This window comes from Hoplias malabaricus, chromosome 8, assembly GCF_029633855.1.
Source record: "Hoplias malabaricus isolate fHopMal1 chromosome 8, fHopMal1.hap1, whole genome shotgun sequence".
Taxonomy (NCBI): Eukaryota; Metazoa; Chordata; class Actinopteri; order Characiformes; family Erythrinidae; genus Hoplias; species Hoplias malabaricus.
The window spans coordinates 23,071,581-23,089,625 of NC_089807.1; the positions used below are offsets into that span (position 1 = coordinate 23,071,581).

The 18,045-nt window shown below is 37.3% G+C and overlaps 1 protein-coding gene across 3 annotated transcripts in view; it reads left to right on the forward strand.

Annotated features, from left to right (window-relative positions):
* The first annotated feature begins 2,021 nt into the window (after window positions 1–2,021).
* Window positions 2,022–18,045, forward strand: part of LOC136705890 (uncharacterized) — a 53,059-nt gene continuing 37,035 nt past the window's right edge. For all 3 annotated transcript variants that reach the window (XM_066679705.1, XM_066679706.1, XM_066679707.1), the window contains exons 1-7: window positions 2,022–2,540; window positions 4,119–4,217; window positions 10,355–10,507; window positions 15,023–15,169; window positions 16,623–16,814; window positions 17,660–17,743; window positions 17,914–18,032. In XM_066679705.1, coding sequence (XP_066535802.1) covers window positions 2,133–2,540; window positions 4,119–4,217; window positions 10,355–10,507; window positions 15,023–15,169; window positions 16,623–16,814; window positions 17,660–17,743; window positions 17,914–18,032 — 1,202 coding nt within the window. In that variant the 5' untranslated portion in view covers window positions 2,022–2,132. The remainder of the gene's footprint in view (window positions 2,541–4,118; window positions 4,218–10,354; window positions 10,508–15,022; window positions 15,170–16,622; window positions 16,815–17,659; window positions 17,744–17,913; window positions 18,033–18,045) is intronic.

Here is an 18,045-nt window from a genome sequence, read left to right on the forward strand (position 1 = left end):
TATATTATGTATTTATTTATTTTGTGTATTTCTCAGATAATCTAAGGAGAAAGCCCTATTCAGAGCCCCTTTGTTTCTGCAACTGAGGTCTGCAACTCCATACTGCACCAAAGGAAGAAAGGATTTATTTTATTTTGTATTTTAAATAGTTAGCTACAAACACAAAATTGAAAGTCCTGGGGTAGTTTGTGTGTGAGTGGGAAAAAATGATGACAGAAAACTGAAAACACTAAAACCAGACCTGTGTCTACTGCCTTCTGTTTTCTTCCTCTGGCCTGATCTTCACTTCGTGCCTGCCTGGTTTGCCTCTAGCTTTGTTTTATGAACTCATCTGGTAAAAAATATATATATATTTTTTTTTTCCCCAAGCTAATGTGAAAACATTGTTTTAGTAGTAGCACCTTAAAGCGAAATGCGCTGTGGGGGGCCAGTGTGCATGTGAGAGACGGCCGTCCACAAAGTCCTCTCAGTCTTGAGCAGAATATAAACACTACAACCACAGCAGGCTCCAGTGCTTCTCAATTTTTTTTTTTTCATTTTGAAAGAAAAAGTGGAAACTAGCCTGCGTTCTGAAAGCATTACCTCACGCCTGAAAGAGGTATCATTTCCCAAACTTATCTCCGAGGCCCTTTTTCAGCTCTCGGTCCGAAAAGGTTTACAACGTCCTCTAGGCCCCCCTTCGCGTTTTTGCTGGAGCCGCCTCACACATGCTATGACAGACAGCGAGACTAGCTAGTGACTTCATCCCTCATTCACGAAAAACTCCCCCCTCTTCTCGGGAAGCATGCCTGTTTTGCTGGTGCTGCGCTCGGTGCTGCTCTCTCTCCTCAGTAGCAGACTAACCCGCTCACTCTTGCAGCACTTTCGCAGACTCCTATCCGCGGGCTCCGTGCGACTCGCCGCCGCGCTCCGCCACGTGTGGGAGCGGCTTCGCTCGCAGGAGTCCAAGGAAGCCATTCTTGGCTGCGTGCTGTGTATTCTCAATATGCACAAAAAGGTGGACAACTAACATTTTAATAGCGATTTTTTTCTTTCTCGCCCTCCCTTCCAAACTACAACTTTGTTCATCCTCACTAGGAATCACTCTGAGTGTATTTCAGAAGGCGAGACTGAAGAGAGTCCTAAGTTGGAAGTTCCCAATTGGCTTTATAACTGTATTTTTCCCCTCTTCGTATGGGTGTGTTTTGGAGAGTTCACAATGTTTTTTAAAACTGCTTCTGGCTGCTCAAGAGCTATTGCTAAGAGACAATTGCATCGCGTTTACTCCAGTTAGCTATCACTACCATTTTGCTAGTTTTGTTAGATATTTAGTTACAGGCTTGAACATTGTTGTTCTAAATTTTTTAACCACAGGTTTCTACTAACTTAGTGAATACAAGCTCAACCAATGCTGACCATACACTAAAAGACTGAAAAGCTTTGAAGTCACCTAGGATTTTGCAAAGGAACACTAAATTAAAATGTATTGTAAGGTCAGTAAATATACACATAAGCCAAGTTTAAAAACTTAATTATTAAAACACACGTGATTCCTTCCAAAAATTACCACAACACTAGGTGGTGGGGAATACAGTGGTGGTTTCCTAGAAAACTTACATAGTGCAGTGTTTTCAGTGCTGAGCCTGGGGTAGCAATGATAGAGGCTCTATGCTTTATTACAGCTCAGTGACGCATCACAATGATTTTGAAGTTGTAAGTTGAAGGTACAAATATTACCTAGTGTTGCTTTAAGACATGCTGACCACTTTAGGCCAAATGATTGAGATGATGGGAGTGTGCTGCAACTCTAGCAACTTTCAGATTATAAAACGACATTGGCCATAACAGAGGAATTGCATACAAATGTTTAATGTAAGACGGGCATATACTCACACACATTGTACTTATATTAATCTGTGAAATCACAGCTCCGCCTTCAGCTTGATCTGATTGGTCGGCCTTGGAAAAAAAAATAGTGACGTAGGCTAGTGAACGCTTGGAGGGAACTGTTTTCAACTCTGCGCCCTTAGTCTCGCCCCAAACCCAACAGCGCGCAAAACGCGCCCCTACAACAGTTTAAACAAACAAACAAACAAAAACCCGACTAATGTGAAACCTATTTAACTACTTTCTGTGATATAATTTCGGAGACCATGTCAGAAAGCATCGTAAGGAAAATCCAGCCTTTCACCATCGGCACTAAACTGTCAGCGCTGCCCGGGACGAAGTTTTCGTTCCTGGCTGAGGACTACGAGCCTGATCGGACGCTGGACAACTTCACGTTTGAACGCAGTGTGGATGAGCAGGTGTCTGGGAGTCTCGGTCACCATGCGCCCAGCCGCTGTGCCCCAGAGCCGCGCGACGACGAGGAGACCATCCGAGAGTATCATCTGAACACATGCGATATCAGTCCGGCCGCCGCCTCCCGGTCCGTCCGCAAGATCACTATCTGCAGCTCCAACTCGGAGAACAACAACAGCAACAACAACAACAGCACCGGCGCGCAGCTGCCCAGGATAGTGGGGGTTAGCTGTGAAAACAAGCCTCATTGCCACTTCAAGGTAATCTGCTTTTACGTTTCCAACTTAAAATAACTAAGCATATTTAAAAGCATCTCTTAGTTTTCTGCAGTTAAGCTCCTGAGCGGGGACACTCTCGGAATAGAAGGTACTTTACAGGTATAATTATCGTTCGCTAAAGATACAAACAATGAAAATGTACATTTAAAGGAACTGCAGTGGTTTTAAAGTCCAGTTATGTTCCCTGAAATTATTAACACAAATTAAAAGTCTACAATTAATATAGAAAATGATACAAATATATTTCAAGTAAAAGGTACTCGGTAAGTTGACTACCATTAAGGGTACTACCGCTATGACAGTTTTATGGGAATGTAGATGAATAGTTGCGCTGTGACTATCTCTTATCCAAAAGAAATATGTTTATAACGGTATCTTAAATATCTTAAAATACAAATGTCCATCTAATATGAAAACAAGAATATGCGACAGTTTATGTACTGAAAACCCTCGGATAAAGGTAATAATCATAACATAGGCCTGTAACACTGGTAATTTTGTAACTAATAATATTATATTAAGGCCAGTAAGTGTTTTGGGAGGCAACCCTTTGTCAACAGTTTTACTATAGTTTGTTCTTTCACCTGCTTGTGAGCAGAAATGAGCTTTGATAGAATATAACAGACTTACAGGGACATACACAGTTTGTTGCTTGCTGTGTGTGTTGGGACATTCACTACATGGAAGCTCAGGCAGCAGGTTTTACAATAGGACTTTAGATGAATAAATGTTTAATCCATTATGACATTTCTAGGAGTTAGCTTATATGGTTATTAGGATAAGTATCTTATTTGAAGCAATTTATTTCGCTAGAGATTAGAGTTGGATCAGTTTAAATCATTGAAGACCCACTCAGTCTGCATGTTGGTTCTGAAGTATATTTTAAAGCTTTTTCTAGCAAAAATATATAGATTAAACTAAATTCTCATTAATTTTAGATAATTGTATGATGCTCAGTATATTGCATTATAGACTACCGAAAATTAAAACATTTTTTTAAATAATAATTATTATTTGGAAGTTGGTTTAATTCTGATTCTGACTGGTTTCAGTACTCTCTAAACATATGTTGAACATTGTTTGCCAAAGTGAGTTATTAGCTGGCCACCCTGCCTCATGTTAGCTCTGTGGAGCTTATACACTGATGAAATTATTCATTCATGCCTGAAGGAGAATGATGAGGTCATCTTTCAGTCTGGGCATGCTATTTCAGATTTGATTATTAATTTGATACATTGTGAACAAAGGAGTGGATTGTAGTTGTAATGAAAAGGTCTTTCCTGCAGTGGATTGAAATGAAGCATTGAGGTATATGATGTATATCATGTAAAGGGTTTCCTGGAATGGCGGCTCTTGTCCAAATAATGTAAGCGATTTGACTGAAAAGGGCCATTCTGGAAAATGCATGTGGAGAATTCAAAGTAATTTTAGTGTATCAGTGTATTAGTACATGAATGGCAGTATAATATTATTTTGACACTAAAACTACCTAAATTGAAATAAATTTTCAGAGATCTTGTAACTGTAATGGCTGAAAATTTTGTCTCTGTTTGATGTCAGGTTTTGCTGCATAAGGAGTTGGATGATGAACAGAGCTGCAGCAGTGAGAGAACAAATGGATTTATGCAAAAGGAGAAATGCTCAGATACTACATTTCAGGTGAATATGGTCAAATTAATATATTAGTGTTCATTCTTTTGCCTTTTTATTATTGTTTATTGTTTTAATTTATGTAATGAAATGTAAAGTTGTAAATATGTGAATACACTTGATCAGATTAAGTTCCTTGTGGATTTCCTGCGGGTGCTCCAATTTTCTCTCACGGTCCAAAAACACACATTAGTAGGTGAATCGGCTAATCAAAAGAGTGTGTGTTGCACTGTGATGGACTGGCGCACCTTCCAGTATGTGTTCCCAGGCCCAGTGTTACTGGGTAGCCTCCGGACCCAGTGCAACATTGAACTGGACAAGCGGTTACAGACAGTTTATCTGTAAATTTTATAATGTTCATATTGCTATAGGATTTAAATTCTATTGACTAAACTTAAGAAATATATTGTGATATACATTTTGGATGTATCATCCAGCCCTGCTCTCTTTGTTCCTTTAACAGAGGTTGGATGTTAAATTGTGTTGATATGACCTTGCTGCAGTGCTTTAACGTAGCATTGCCGAACAAACTAAGGCACTGGATTAAGGCTCCAGTCTCTTTGGGGGTGTGGGTTTGCATCCCACCGCTGGCATGAAAAGTTTTGGGGGGCAGCCGTGGCCTTGAGGCCAGAGAAGCGAGCTTGAGTCCGGAGGGTCGCTGGTTCAGTTCCTGGCACTGGCAAGCAAAAATTCACTTGCATCTAACCCCCAAACTGCTCCCTGGGTGCTGAGGTGGTTGGCAGACCCCTGCCCCAGTGTATGTGAGTAATTGCTCACTAGTGTGTGTTTGTGTGTTCACTACCACAGATTTGTCAAATGCTGAGAAGTAATTTCTCTAAGGAGATCAAAAAAGGTCTTCGTATTTAGCATGGCATTTCAGGAGATGATATCCTAAAATAAGAATGCTTGTGGCTCATAATGAGGCTTGTTCTTTGTGCGCTTTGATTCAGAATTTTGACCACAAATGACTTTTTGAGTGGTGTGATTTTAGCCATAGCCAGATGTATCCTACATATGATAATGGTCTTTTGGAATTTAGGAAGTGATGTCATTTGCAGAGGCGGCCAGCCCTAAACGACATATTATTTTAAGTTTTCAGCTGGGTCTGGTCGAGGAAAATGCTGAAGCAAAACCTTTATGAACATTTTGGGTTAACTGGGATTTACTTTAAAAAATAAAGATTGTATTTGGTTCAAATCTGTGGTAAAAGCTCCTGTTGTTTAGGAGGCACTAGATGTTTATTTGTAAATGTGAAGGGTGTTCTCCAGTCACTGTTATGGTTGTCTTGCCTTAGATCCAACACATGAGTTCTTTAAAGGGCGTTTGGGTGTGTGTTCAGTGGTCCACATTTGAGAGCGAGAGGCGGGATCTTTCCCCCTTGACGCTATGTGGAAAACATGAAGTCACACAGGATAGCAGTTGGTGGACGACAGGACACACACAGACATCCGTAGGGCTGAATGATAGAACTCTTCAGTATCCATGTCCATTAACACTCAGCAGAAACATTTGGGGTTCTCAGGCTAATCATCAAGAAGAACAACAAATGTTTTTATTCTCACTGTGGTTGTTGGCGATTCAAAGATATGTTTTTGATTTATGACAGAATGGGCCAATAGAAGTAAATACGATGTTATGATGTAATGATATGCACTTTCTCACAATTCCAGATGTTTCTCCACTAAAGAGAGAGGTTTAAAAAGCTTTACCAATGCTTTTAATTTCTCCCCATTGCCACCACCATCATTTATTTGAGCTCACATTGGTGTTTTGGCTGAACAGAACCTGTAGGACAGATGTTTACAATGGTTTTCTGTTGTGTAAACTTGGTAATTAACTGTTATTGTCCCTCTTTGTTGAGGTCATTATGGTGCAGTCTAGCTTATCTCTTGATTAGCTGGTGCTTCAGTCAAGAGGACTTTTCCAAACATGTCATTGGCTTTTCCCAAACACCAATATGTTGGGTTAAAAATAGAAAGAAAGTGATGATGGGGAATACTTTTTCATTCATTTATTGTCTGTAACCGCTTATCCAGTTCAGGGTCGCGGTGGGTCCGGAGCCTACCCGGAATCACTGTGCAGGGGGTGCCAGTCCTTCACACAGCAACACACACTCATACATTTACTTATACACTCATACCTATGGACACTTTTTTGAGTAGTCAATCCACCTACTATTGTGTGCTTTTGGACCGTGGGAGGAAACCGGAGCACCCGGAGGAAACTCACGCAGACATGGGGAGAACACACCAAACTCCTTGGGGAATACTTATTAAATTACAATCAGATCCAAGACAAGATAGATACATTGGTTCTGTGTATTACCACATATGTTAATATGTTTATCCTCATTATAAAAAGAACTGAAGTATAGATACAGTATATGGTGAATAGTATATTGGACCTGCTAGTCCAAAATTTCTTCTGAAATTAGAGGTATTAATTAGTGCAGTCATTTTTTAAAATGCTATGTATCTTTAACCAAAAAAAGTTATTTTTAGGCAATAAATGCAACAACTTTTTAGAAACAAGCTCAAAAAAGAAACCCACAAATACCAACAAGTGACTTTACTGAAAAGTCCCCTATAATATGCAGACCTGGCAACTTTTACATGCTGAGAAAATGTGCTATGTAAATCAGCTACGTTTTGACTAGTCAGAATAATAATTTAAGATGTCTACAATCATATTCTGACTATAGACGCCCCCTCTAGGGTGTGTTCCTGCCTTGCGCCCCCTGATTCCCGATAGGCTCCGGACCCACCGGGACCCTGAACTGGACAAGCAATTAAAGACAATGAATGAATGATTGAAAAATTAATTGAGTATAATCAGAATTATCATTTAAGATATCAGAAATACAAAAGGAGAATATGTTCAAGATCGCTGTCATTTATTTGCAGATATATTAAAAGGAATTCTGACTGGTCAAAAATAATCTCTAAATTAATATTAACTAGTCATTACTTTCATTAAAGATATCTAGAATTTAATTCCCCATATCTACATTTTAGTATATTTGAGGACATAAGTAAATTTGACGTCATTTACACTAGTCAACATGTAACTAAAGATATCTCAAATTATCATTTCGCCTAGTCAAATAATATCGTAATTTAGAATTATTTCTAGTCATGAATTAATTGCAGATATCTGTAATGTAAATTCAGTCACACAATTTAATGTTAAAACAGCTTGCCTAGCAGATCTCACTACACTACTTTACGTTCAGCCATCTATGCTCTTTATTCAACAGTGCATGTGGCTTTCACATGAATTACATCAGAATCAGGATGAATTATTCACACATATCATGATATCTCCACTCCGGTCTCGGGCGCACTTTGGCTTTGGCGATTTTCCTAGTAAACATTTAGCTGTTGATTCAACGCTGAAAAAAACGTAATGATTGCCGTCTAATCAACATTTTTTAAGTTTGAAAATGTAAGTTGAAAAGACATCCAAACAGACGTTGAAATGACGACAATCAGACGTATTTTGGATGTCCATTGACGTTATGAATTGGTCCCAAAATAACTCACTTGTTTAAAACGCATTTTGGACGTCCATTGACGTTAATTTGTCACCACTTAACTGACTTATTAAGATGGATTTTGGACGTCTGTTGTAATTTCACTCGCTCTCATGCACGTTCCACTCATTCTCCCGCGGACTTTCTCTCGCTAACTCAAACTTTAACTCTATCGCGTCTTCACTTTAACATGTTGGGGCATAGTGTGCCCAGGCCTCACCATCTCAAATCCCGTGGGTATAGAATGAAAATTTATCAAGTTAGAGCAGTTTGAGTTAACTGAATTTGGTATTAAGGTCTATAAATTTTGGTCATACAGTTTCAAAAGATTTAACTTTGAGTCAGTGTTACCTGGCCACCTTGCGACCAGTGATTCTGGGTAGGCTCCGGACCCACCGCAACCCTTAACTGAATAAGCAATTAAAGACAATGAATGAATGAATTAATTAATTTTTGCAGATAGAGAATTTTTATTTTATCCTAAAAGCATCATTGGTTAGTTAGATTGTCCAGACACGTACTGGCTTCATATATAGCACATTATAACTGTGTGATGCATTTGTCTAGAGCTCCGCCACACCAATGTGATCCATGATTCATGAGACTAAGTTGGCGCCTCCTTTAATTTAGTCATCAGCGAGACCATCGCTACATGACTGTTCCATGAGGTTTTGTGGCCGGTAGCAATCCTAAATTCTTCTTGTCTGAGCTTGTCTCTCTGTATTCTGTTTCCATTGCTCTTATTCATTAAATTAGATGAACTTGTTGAAATGACTTCCTTTGTTGTAACTAGTGCTGTCAAACTTAATGCATGTAATGCACACAGGATTTTAATGCATGCATTTTTTTATTGCTAATTAATCATTTGACCAAATTTCGCTAACATTTCTTACATAATTATTTGGTTTTTACAGATCCTAGTAACATATTATTGGATTTATTTAGTGCTATGAACACAGCATAGCTACTGTTGAATTCAGAAGGTAGATTACATTGTGTGTGTGTGTGTGTGTGTATGTATGTATGTATATATATATATATATGTATATATATATATATATATATATATATATATATATATATATATATATATTCCTTTTTCTCTTTTACTCACTCAGACACACACACATAGAGCTTCTGTTTTGTCTCCTAGCTCACTTTTTTGCAGCATTTTTTTCCATTTAAACTTGTGTCCAATGCTAAAACTGAAACTTATAATCAGCAAATTAAGAGATTGTAATTCAAAAATCATCAAAACTAAATGGACATATTATAATCAAGTAAAAAAGGATGCTTTCCTCTCACCTGTTTGTCATGCATAATTACACTGCATATTTATTGCCCAAAACTACAAGGAGGTACTAGCATTTTAACATTATTGTTGTGATTACATTTTTTAATCGATAGACACTAGGGTTGCAAGGTGTAGAAAATTTCTGATACATTTCCAGTAAATTACCGGTAAATTTCCATGGGAACTTCAGCACTGGAAATTTGGAAATATGCCAAAATGGAAAATTTGGGAACTGGGAATTTATGGGAATATATTGAAATGAATAGGAAATATTGGATAATTTAAAGGAACTATATCATACACTATCATCAATGTACTGTTTTTTTGTCAGCAGCAAACATGAAGGCATAGTAATACAAAAAATAACAGTGACACAGTTAGTTGCACTCAGAACTTTTAAGCAGAACTTGCTTAATTCTTTCATTAAACAATCAAGACTTAAATCAAAAAACAGTCAAAGAACTCATGCCCCCCACCCACCCCCTTAAATAAATAAATAAATAAAAAGTCATTAAAAATGTAAAAAAAAAAAACAGAATTCCTTCTTCTTAAAATAATAAATAAATAAATAACATAAAATCAAATAAATGTATTTTCCCACAAGCTTCTCAAATCTGGCCACTGCATGTTCTGCATTTTTGCTTGATAGTTCCAGGCTTCTTCATGAACCTCTGTATCCTCCATGTGCAAATACATAATTAATACTTATTTTTGGTGATAGAAACCCATTGAGGCAAAACATATAGGTAGCTAGCCTTGGTAAACTAGTTTCTTAAATAAAATTGCTACCAGATAGTAAGCAACTGTGAGATTACACCTTGATATAAAAGTTGCTTAAAGTTAAGTTTCAGTGCTATTTCAGTGCAGGCTTGCTATTCAGTTATTTTTGTATCATATCTAATTATTTTAGCCAAGATTATGCTTCAAAATGTTTTTACTAAAAAATATGTACGTTTCTCACTTTTAGCTTTGAATATTCCCATTTTATTCCCATTAATTCCCATAATTACCCATAAAGTCCTGTTTATTTACATGGTAAATATCCCAACTTTGAAAAATTCCCTTAATAGACAGTAATATGAAGTTACAGTTACGTTATTGCAGTTACGTTGATCTTACATTCATTCTTTTATTTTACATTAAATTATCATTAAAGCTTCAGTCTTTAGAAGGGATAATTTAATTAATAATTATTTATAACAGAAAATTTTGCAATAAATTATATTTTTTGGTTTATTTGTTTATTTTGTTTTGGTTTTAATCAATAAACAGTCCTAGATAAAACTCAAGGATTCTCTGACCAATTTATTTTCTCCACAGATGCCATTGTTCAAATCCAAGTCACCCAAACAAGACCTCATCAAGGGAAACAGTCCACCTTGCCATTACGGAGAGATGTCAAAGGTCCTGCCTGGTCTGAAAGACTGCTGTTTTACTCAGAAAAATGCGCTCTTCAGCAGGGAGATATCTCAGGTATTATACTATTTCTTGAATGTGGTTCTGGTAGTTTGATCAACTTTTAAGGTGGGATACTGCTGATGATATTCATTTCCTTGTGGTCGAAAATGCCTTTCCTTTCCTGTTTTTGTAGAAATGGATTTTTCTGAAGTTAATCTTTTTTTTATCTTCCCCCAAATTTTGTAACTGAGAATGTGAACGCATGGATTATTTGAAAAATTCAAGTTTTTAAAATAATAGGCAGGCCAACATTTTTGCTTATAGAGATGGAAACAGACAGCAACTACCTCTGACCTCGACACGACGGTTTGGCACTCTTGCTCTCTACTGTGATCATTAGGTTCTTTTGTCCTTTTCTTTTAGTCTGAGGCAGGAGAGCAGAGGCAGAGAAGGGGAGTAGGACGGGAGGGTGGGGGGAACCATCCACAAGAGGAGCAATTATTTGGGGATGAGATCATTGTTTGGCCCCGTTGCTTCACGCCTCTGGCCCACTGAGACGAAGTTGAGCAGGCCGCCCGCTCGCCTTATCTCACTGTTTTGTGGACTCCGACATACAAGGACATTTTTCAAGGAGTTCGGATCAGGGACACCAGCCAAAGCTGCTGGACCCTGGTCACTCTCTGGACGGTCAACAAAAACATTAAAAAGGCATTAATTTTAGTGATTAAGTAATAATAAGAGACAAAAGCTCTCTCTATTTTAAAGATTACACATGTTTGTTGTACCACATAAATGCTCTAAGGTGACCATAAATTGCACAAAACAAATGAGAATAACTGATCAACAGTTTACTAAGCTTCTGTTTTTATCCAGACATTGGTATTTCAGAGGTCTGAGCTAGCCTGCATTTGTTATTTGGATATACAGTATATATAGGGCAAACGTTTTAGATTTAGATTTTAAAACTATTTATCGAAGTTTATTTGTTCAAAATAACCCATATTATGAGAAAATAACTATTCCAATAAATAGGAATTCTGTATGTAAACATGTTGGTTTAAGCCTTTCTAAATCTCTTTTTATCTGCGTATTATCTGAGGTTATCATCAAATACCTTGGGTAGCGCAACAGGTAGTGTCACTGTCACACAGCTACAGGGGCCTGGGGTTGTGGGTTCGAGCCCCACTCTGGGTGACTGTCTGTGAGGGATTTGGTGTGTTCTCCCTGTGTAGGTTTCGTCTGGGTGCTCTGGTTACCTCCCAAAGTCCTTAAAACACACGTTGGTAGGTGGATTGGCTACTTATAGGTATGTGTGTTGCCTACAAATAATGTTTTTGTATTTATTATAATTATATATTTTACATAAGAACCATGCTTATCAAGGAGATAAATTATTTAAAAAAAAAAAAAAAAAATATATATATATATATATATATATATATATATATATATATATATATATATATATATATATGTGTGTGTGTGTGTGTGTGTGTGTGTGTGTGTGTGTCTGTGTGTGTGTGTGTGTGTGTGTGTGTGCGATAAACTACTAGGCTGATATAATCTTGATTGCTGCTTATGTTTGCCAGAGTGCCCTGGCTCTGAAGTATCCATAATGTGCGTAATACAGAATGTGTTATACATCTAAACTGACACAGTGATGCATGCAAGTTCTCTCAACACATGAACATTTGGAATGAATGAATTCCATACTAAGTAGCCTAACAAAAGTTGCTCATATCAGGGTCTGGAGACTGGAAATTGTAATCTTTCAGGGTGCCCAGGATTTCTAGCTAGGTCCCTGCCTTCGGCAGTACGAGATCTGTTTTGCATTTAAAAGAAATTATGCTACTATTGTTAAACCTGTCAGTTGTGCACTGACAAAGCTGTCAACAAAGACAACAAAGGCTCATTTGTTGCCACAAAGATAATTTGAGAAGAAGTGAGTTGATAAAACAAAACAAAGATATAATAGAGAACTAATCCATCACCAGACATTTGTTGACTTTATTTGGTCTGATGCTAAAATCCCATGCTGCAGTGTTTACTCTTGCAGATATGACAAGCTCATTATAAGACCCAGTCAAACACTCTGACTTGGGTGGGCTTCTGAAGACTGGCTGCCTGTTGGTCATACATAGTATTCATATCAAATAAACACAGTCAGGATGTTTTTCTGGTTTGGCCACCTGTTTTTGATTCATAAACAAAAAGGCAGTGCGAAATTGCAATTTTAAGGGACTTATGCAATGTTCCTTGCAACCAGGCCAAAAGAAACTTCTGCTCTGAATAACACAACATCTGAGGAGCAGAGAGCTCCTCTTTATGACGTTTCTAAAGTGTTACGTTAAGTAGAGGCAGAAGCTGTGATCTGGTCTTGGGGAAAAGAAATAGCTTTGAAAGTTCATACTTCACTTGAGTGGTGTTCTGAAGTTCCTCTCAGATATACATCATAACATTTTGTGGTCTTAAATATGTTTTGCTTAGTACACTGTTCTCAGACTGAAGTCTAAGAGAGCATAAAATAGGCATTCACTGACATACCATGTGATGTTATTTCAAAAACTGAAATTAAGAGTAAAAAGATTAAACTAACTGGATAAACTGAGGAAAACACATAACGTTCATGTTTTTTTCTGGAATCCAGCCATTAACTTCATACTAGTGAAGCATGATAATATCATAATTGTTTGTAGAAGATGTTTTATTTTTTATTTAATATTACTGGCATCGGGTCAATGCTTTGATTTGCAGATATTTCAAAATTACAATTGTGTTTATATTGGGCCAAATGAAGACTGGGTGTCCCTCTTTTTTTTAAAAAAAAATTAAAAAGTAAACGTACAAAATAAAATATATGACTCAGATTCTTCCATATCCTGACAGTGTGGAGAAGCAAAAAGCATTGGCCTAGAATTCCCCAGTGGGTGCATCCCTAAACCTATCCCTAGGGCTGCACAATGAATTGAAAATTAATCAAAATTGACATTAATTAGATTTTAATTGATATAAACTTGCCTATATAGAATATATAGATTTTTCTTTTTTTTGGTTAATTCTGGTGTTCTCGCCGTGTCCGTGTGGGTTTCCTCCGGGTGCTCCAGTTTCCACCCACTGTCCAAAAACACACTTTGGTAGGTGGACTGGTGATTCCAAAGTGTCCATAGGTGTGAGTGTGTGATTGAATGTGGGTGTTGGTGTGTGTGGGTTGCCCGGTGAAGGACGGTTGCCTCCTCCAGGGTGTATTCCTGCCTTGTGCCAAATTATTCCGGGTAGGCTCCCAGATAAGTGGATAAGTGGTTAATTCTGTTAATAGGTCCCCCACTGTGTGTTCATGTACTGACCCCTTAAAATCATACTACTGCAAATATAGTCATGTGATTCTGCCCCATCCAGTCTGACAAATGGTAGCAACAGGGAGGAGAACTTAAACACTGAGGCCAACCTAGCAATAGTGGTATGCAGATCTCAAATCAAAATACAGATTCTTTTAATACTTCAGTCATTTGAGGAAATGTATATCATTAACAGGAACAGAGTGGAAAGTAACTAAACTATTAAGATCTTGTCTAAATGATACATGGTTGGTGGGAACTACCTTTACATCAACCTGGATAAGTGTAAACGGAGCTCCACAAACAGCCAAAACACGGTTTGTGATGTCATGGCAACACAACAAACCTTGTGAAACACCTCAGGTTAAACCACAAAACAGAATACAAGATGTCTCTCATGGAGTCCTTCGGTGCTGTAGGCAGTCACTACCAAGGTACAGAGAAAGAATATGTGGAGCTTTAAACTGCACTAAGTACTGTTGCTGTTGGAGTTGTGCACATTAATAAATATGGTTAAAAAATTGTTAACAATATAAACACATTCTTCAATTAATAGCTAAATTATATATATATATATATATATATATATATATATATATATATATATATATATATATATATATATATAAAGAATTAATCATTTAAAGTGGATTCCAGAGACTAGGTGTCATTAAATTATACAGAGTAATTGCAATAAAATAGCCATGGTGAATTTTACTCAGTATGGGATCGGAAAGGAAATCGGTGGTATCGAACATCACTACCTAGCAACTCAAGTTGCTCATACCAAAGAAAAATACTGTGAAAAATGCATGTCATTTGGACATGTTTTGGCTTTATCTAAGACACTGAACATAAAGAAAAAATGTAAACACTGACAAGAAAGCAGCCTAAATTAATACCACAATCACATCACCAAATATGAACATGGCTGAAAAAAGAGACCAACAAGCTCTCAACAACATTAGAAATAAAATATAACCCTGTTTTAATACTGGTTTACTACTTTATATAGTACTGCATATTTACAGTACAAGTCTGAACTATGATGGCAAAAAACAATGTCAAGGTAAAATGTTAAATTAATTGTGATATTTATTTGCTGTGATATCTCTCAGCACTACCCTACTTCATGCTCATGTTTTAATGTATTGTTATACTACCACAGCACACATAAATTAACACTTACCTGAAGAAACATTTATTTACCTGTGAGTGACTACACTGATCTCTTTTTGTTTGTTTTCTCCTGTAGGCTGAGGCCTGGATCCAAGAGAAGCTAAAGTATCTCAGAGATGCCAGTAATACTCAGAGATGCCCCTTTGCCGAGTGGGAGGAAGTATCACAGACACTCCAGAGAGACCTAAAGGACTTTGAGAACACCCTCATTCAGCTTAACCAGGTAATAATCTTGCTTACTATATAAGATCAGCTTAAAGCTTTTGAACATATCCAGTTAAACTTATGTATCACGTGGGTTATGTGCAACCTTAGAAAAATAAAGACCCACTATATTTTATTTATTAAATACACTTTAAACTTTCCTCAAAAGCATACACACACACACACACACACACACACATACAGTACCAGCGTTTCGACAGGCCCACTCAGGGAGGGTTTCCTTTGTTTCGGGCCATTTTCCACATATTGTGGAGTTGTACATTGTAAATGAATATGGAAGACATTAAAACTGTGAAGGAACACATATGGAATTATGTAGTAAACTAAAAAGTGTTAAACAAACCAGAATAGGTTTTATACTTTAGATTCTTCAAAGTAGTCCCCTTTTGTATTGATGACAGCTTTGCACACTCTTGGCGTTCTTTCAATCAGCTTCATGAGGTCGTCACCTGGAATGGTTTTCAGTGAACAGCTGGGGTCTCATTAAGAGTTAATTTGTAGAACTGATGTTTGTGCAGAGGTAGGGCTGGTAATAGGGGTGTCACAATACACCTAGTTATAGTAATTTTTTTGATACAGGGTTTTCAATATGATACGAGCTATGAATCAAATACATTGAGATTTTATTTTAAAAAACATTCTGAGCCGTTTGTCAAAACACACACACACACACACATATATATTTGTTGGTGCACATCTTGCTGGCGCATCTGTGACCAAGACAGCAAGTCTTTGTGAAGTATCAAGAGCCATGGCATCCAGGGTAATGTCATCATACCACCAAGGACGAAACACATCCAACAGGACTAACTGTGGACGCAAGAGGAAGCTGTATGAAAGGGATGTTCAGGTGCTAACCTGGATTGTATCCCAAAAACATAAAACCAATGCTGCCCAAATCACGGCAGAATTAAATGTGCACCTCAACTCTCCTGTTTCCACCAGAACTGTCCGTCGGGAGCTCATCGTGGTCAATATACACAGCCGGGCTGCTATAGCCAAACATTTGGTCACTCATGCCAATGCGAAACGTCAGTTTAAATGGTGAAAGGAGTGCAAATCTTCCATGGCCTGCACAGTCACCAGATCTAAATATTATTGAGCCATTTTGACGTGTTTTGGAGGAGCGAGTCAGGAAACGTTTTCCTCCACCAGCATCACGTAGTGACCTCGCCACTATCCTGCAAGAAGAATGGCTTAAAATCCCTCTGACCACTGTGCAGGACTTGTATATGTCATTCCCAAGACGAATTGACGCTATATTGGCCGCAAAAGGAGGCCCTACACCATTCTAATATATTATTGTGGTCTAAAACCAGGTGTTTCAGTTTCATTGTCCAACCCCTATATATATATTTATGCAAGGCATTTTGTTTTGCCTTTTTTTCTTTATTTTTCAGATAGCCAATGAACAATACATACATTAATTGGTTAATCTAATTTATATATAGATGGGGGAGCATCTGATGTGTAAACTGAACCCAAACTCTGACCTGGTGAGGAAGCAGCTCTGCCAGCTTAGAGACCAGTGGACCATGCTTAAACACACAGCTGCCAGTCAAACCAAAGCAATAGGAGGAGCTCTCAGTCTGCAAGAGTTTAACAAGAAGGTGAATCAGCTGGAAACATGGATTAAAGGAAAGGTAAAACATGAACCTATTCCAGTCTTTCTTAATCTGAAACATACTTCCCTCATTTTACAGACATTTAATCAACTCTTTACACTTGCGTTTTTGAGTAACCTACAATTCAACAAATAAACCTTCTCCTTCTCTTTTAGAATATTATGGTAACTCTTGCATAGTATTAAGAATGAGAATTTTCAGATTTTTTAAAAGAAAATTCCTAAATATTAAGCATTTATATGCTAGGTTCATGATCTGAATTATCATTTATAAATTGTATAAACAAAAACTCAAAGGTACATTTCGATACAATATTGTCTTCAAGAACAAAACAAATTAATGCACATTCTTTTGCAGCACTTTTTCCTTGATGGAGCTCGTCATGAATGCAGTGACGATTACGTTTTTCTCACCATATTCAGACTACTTAATTTTTTTGGAATTAAATTATATTTGTAATTTTTAATACAATGATTTTACCATAAATGATAAAAGAGAGGGAGAATGTTTACATTTTTAAATACTATTATACATTAAACAAAATCCTATAAAAGGAATCTGCACACCTTATATAATTATCTTTGAATTAACAGTACCACATAGCATTTAAGATTAAATTGAGATTCTGATTAATTTGAGATTCTGATAATAATAATTACATTTTCTCTTTTCTTCTTCATTCATCAATTTTGGAAGCTTTTCAGCTCCAGTCAGTTTCAGGTGTTGCTTAACAAGTCCTTGCTGTTTCCCATATTCTGTGGTAGCTAGGATAATTTAGAACAACAGTAGCTCTGCTCAAAAACCAATGGCGGGTCTAAAACAACTTGGGGCAGTGAAGCAAACACTTTTATATGTGTCGGCAGGAAGAGGAGCAATCGCTGTCCAGCCTCTTAGGCGAAAACGTTGACAAGTTGCAGCTGACTCGAAAGATACTAGATTTGAAACAGGTGAGGACTTTCAAAACAAGAAGCAAATGAGAGCTCACCAAGGCATTGCTGAAATCTACTGTGCAGGCATTTTAGAACCACTGAATCTTTCTTAATATTTGAAAAAAAAAAACACTGAAGGAAATTTATGAAGCCACTATTGTGAGATTGTTTGTTCTATTAAATCTTAGGATGAGCAGCTGCACAGAAACCTTCATGAGGAGATAAACCATCTGGCCCTCAAACTGGAGAAACAGGGGAAGGTAGAAGGGAAAATCATCTCCACTAGGAGAAAACACATAAATAAAATGTGAGTAATGCTT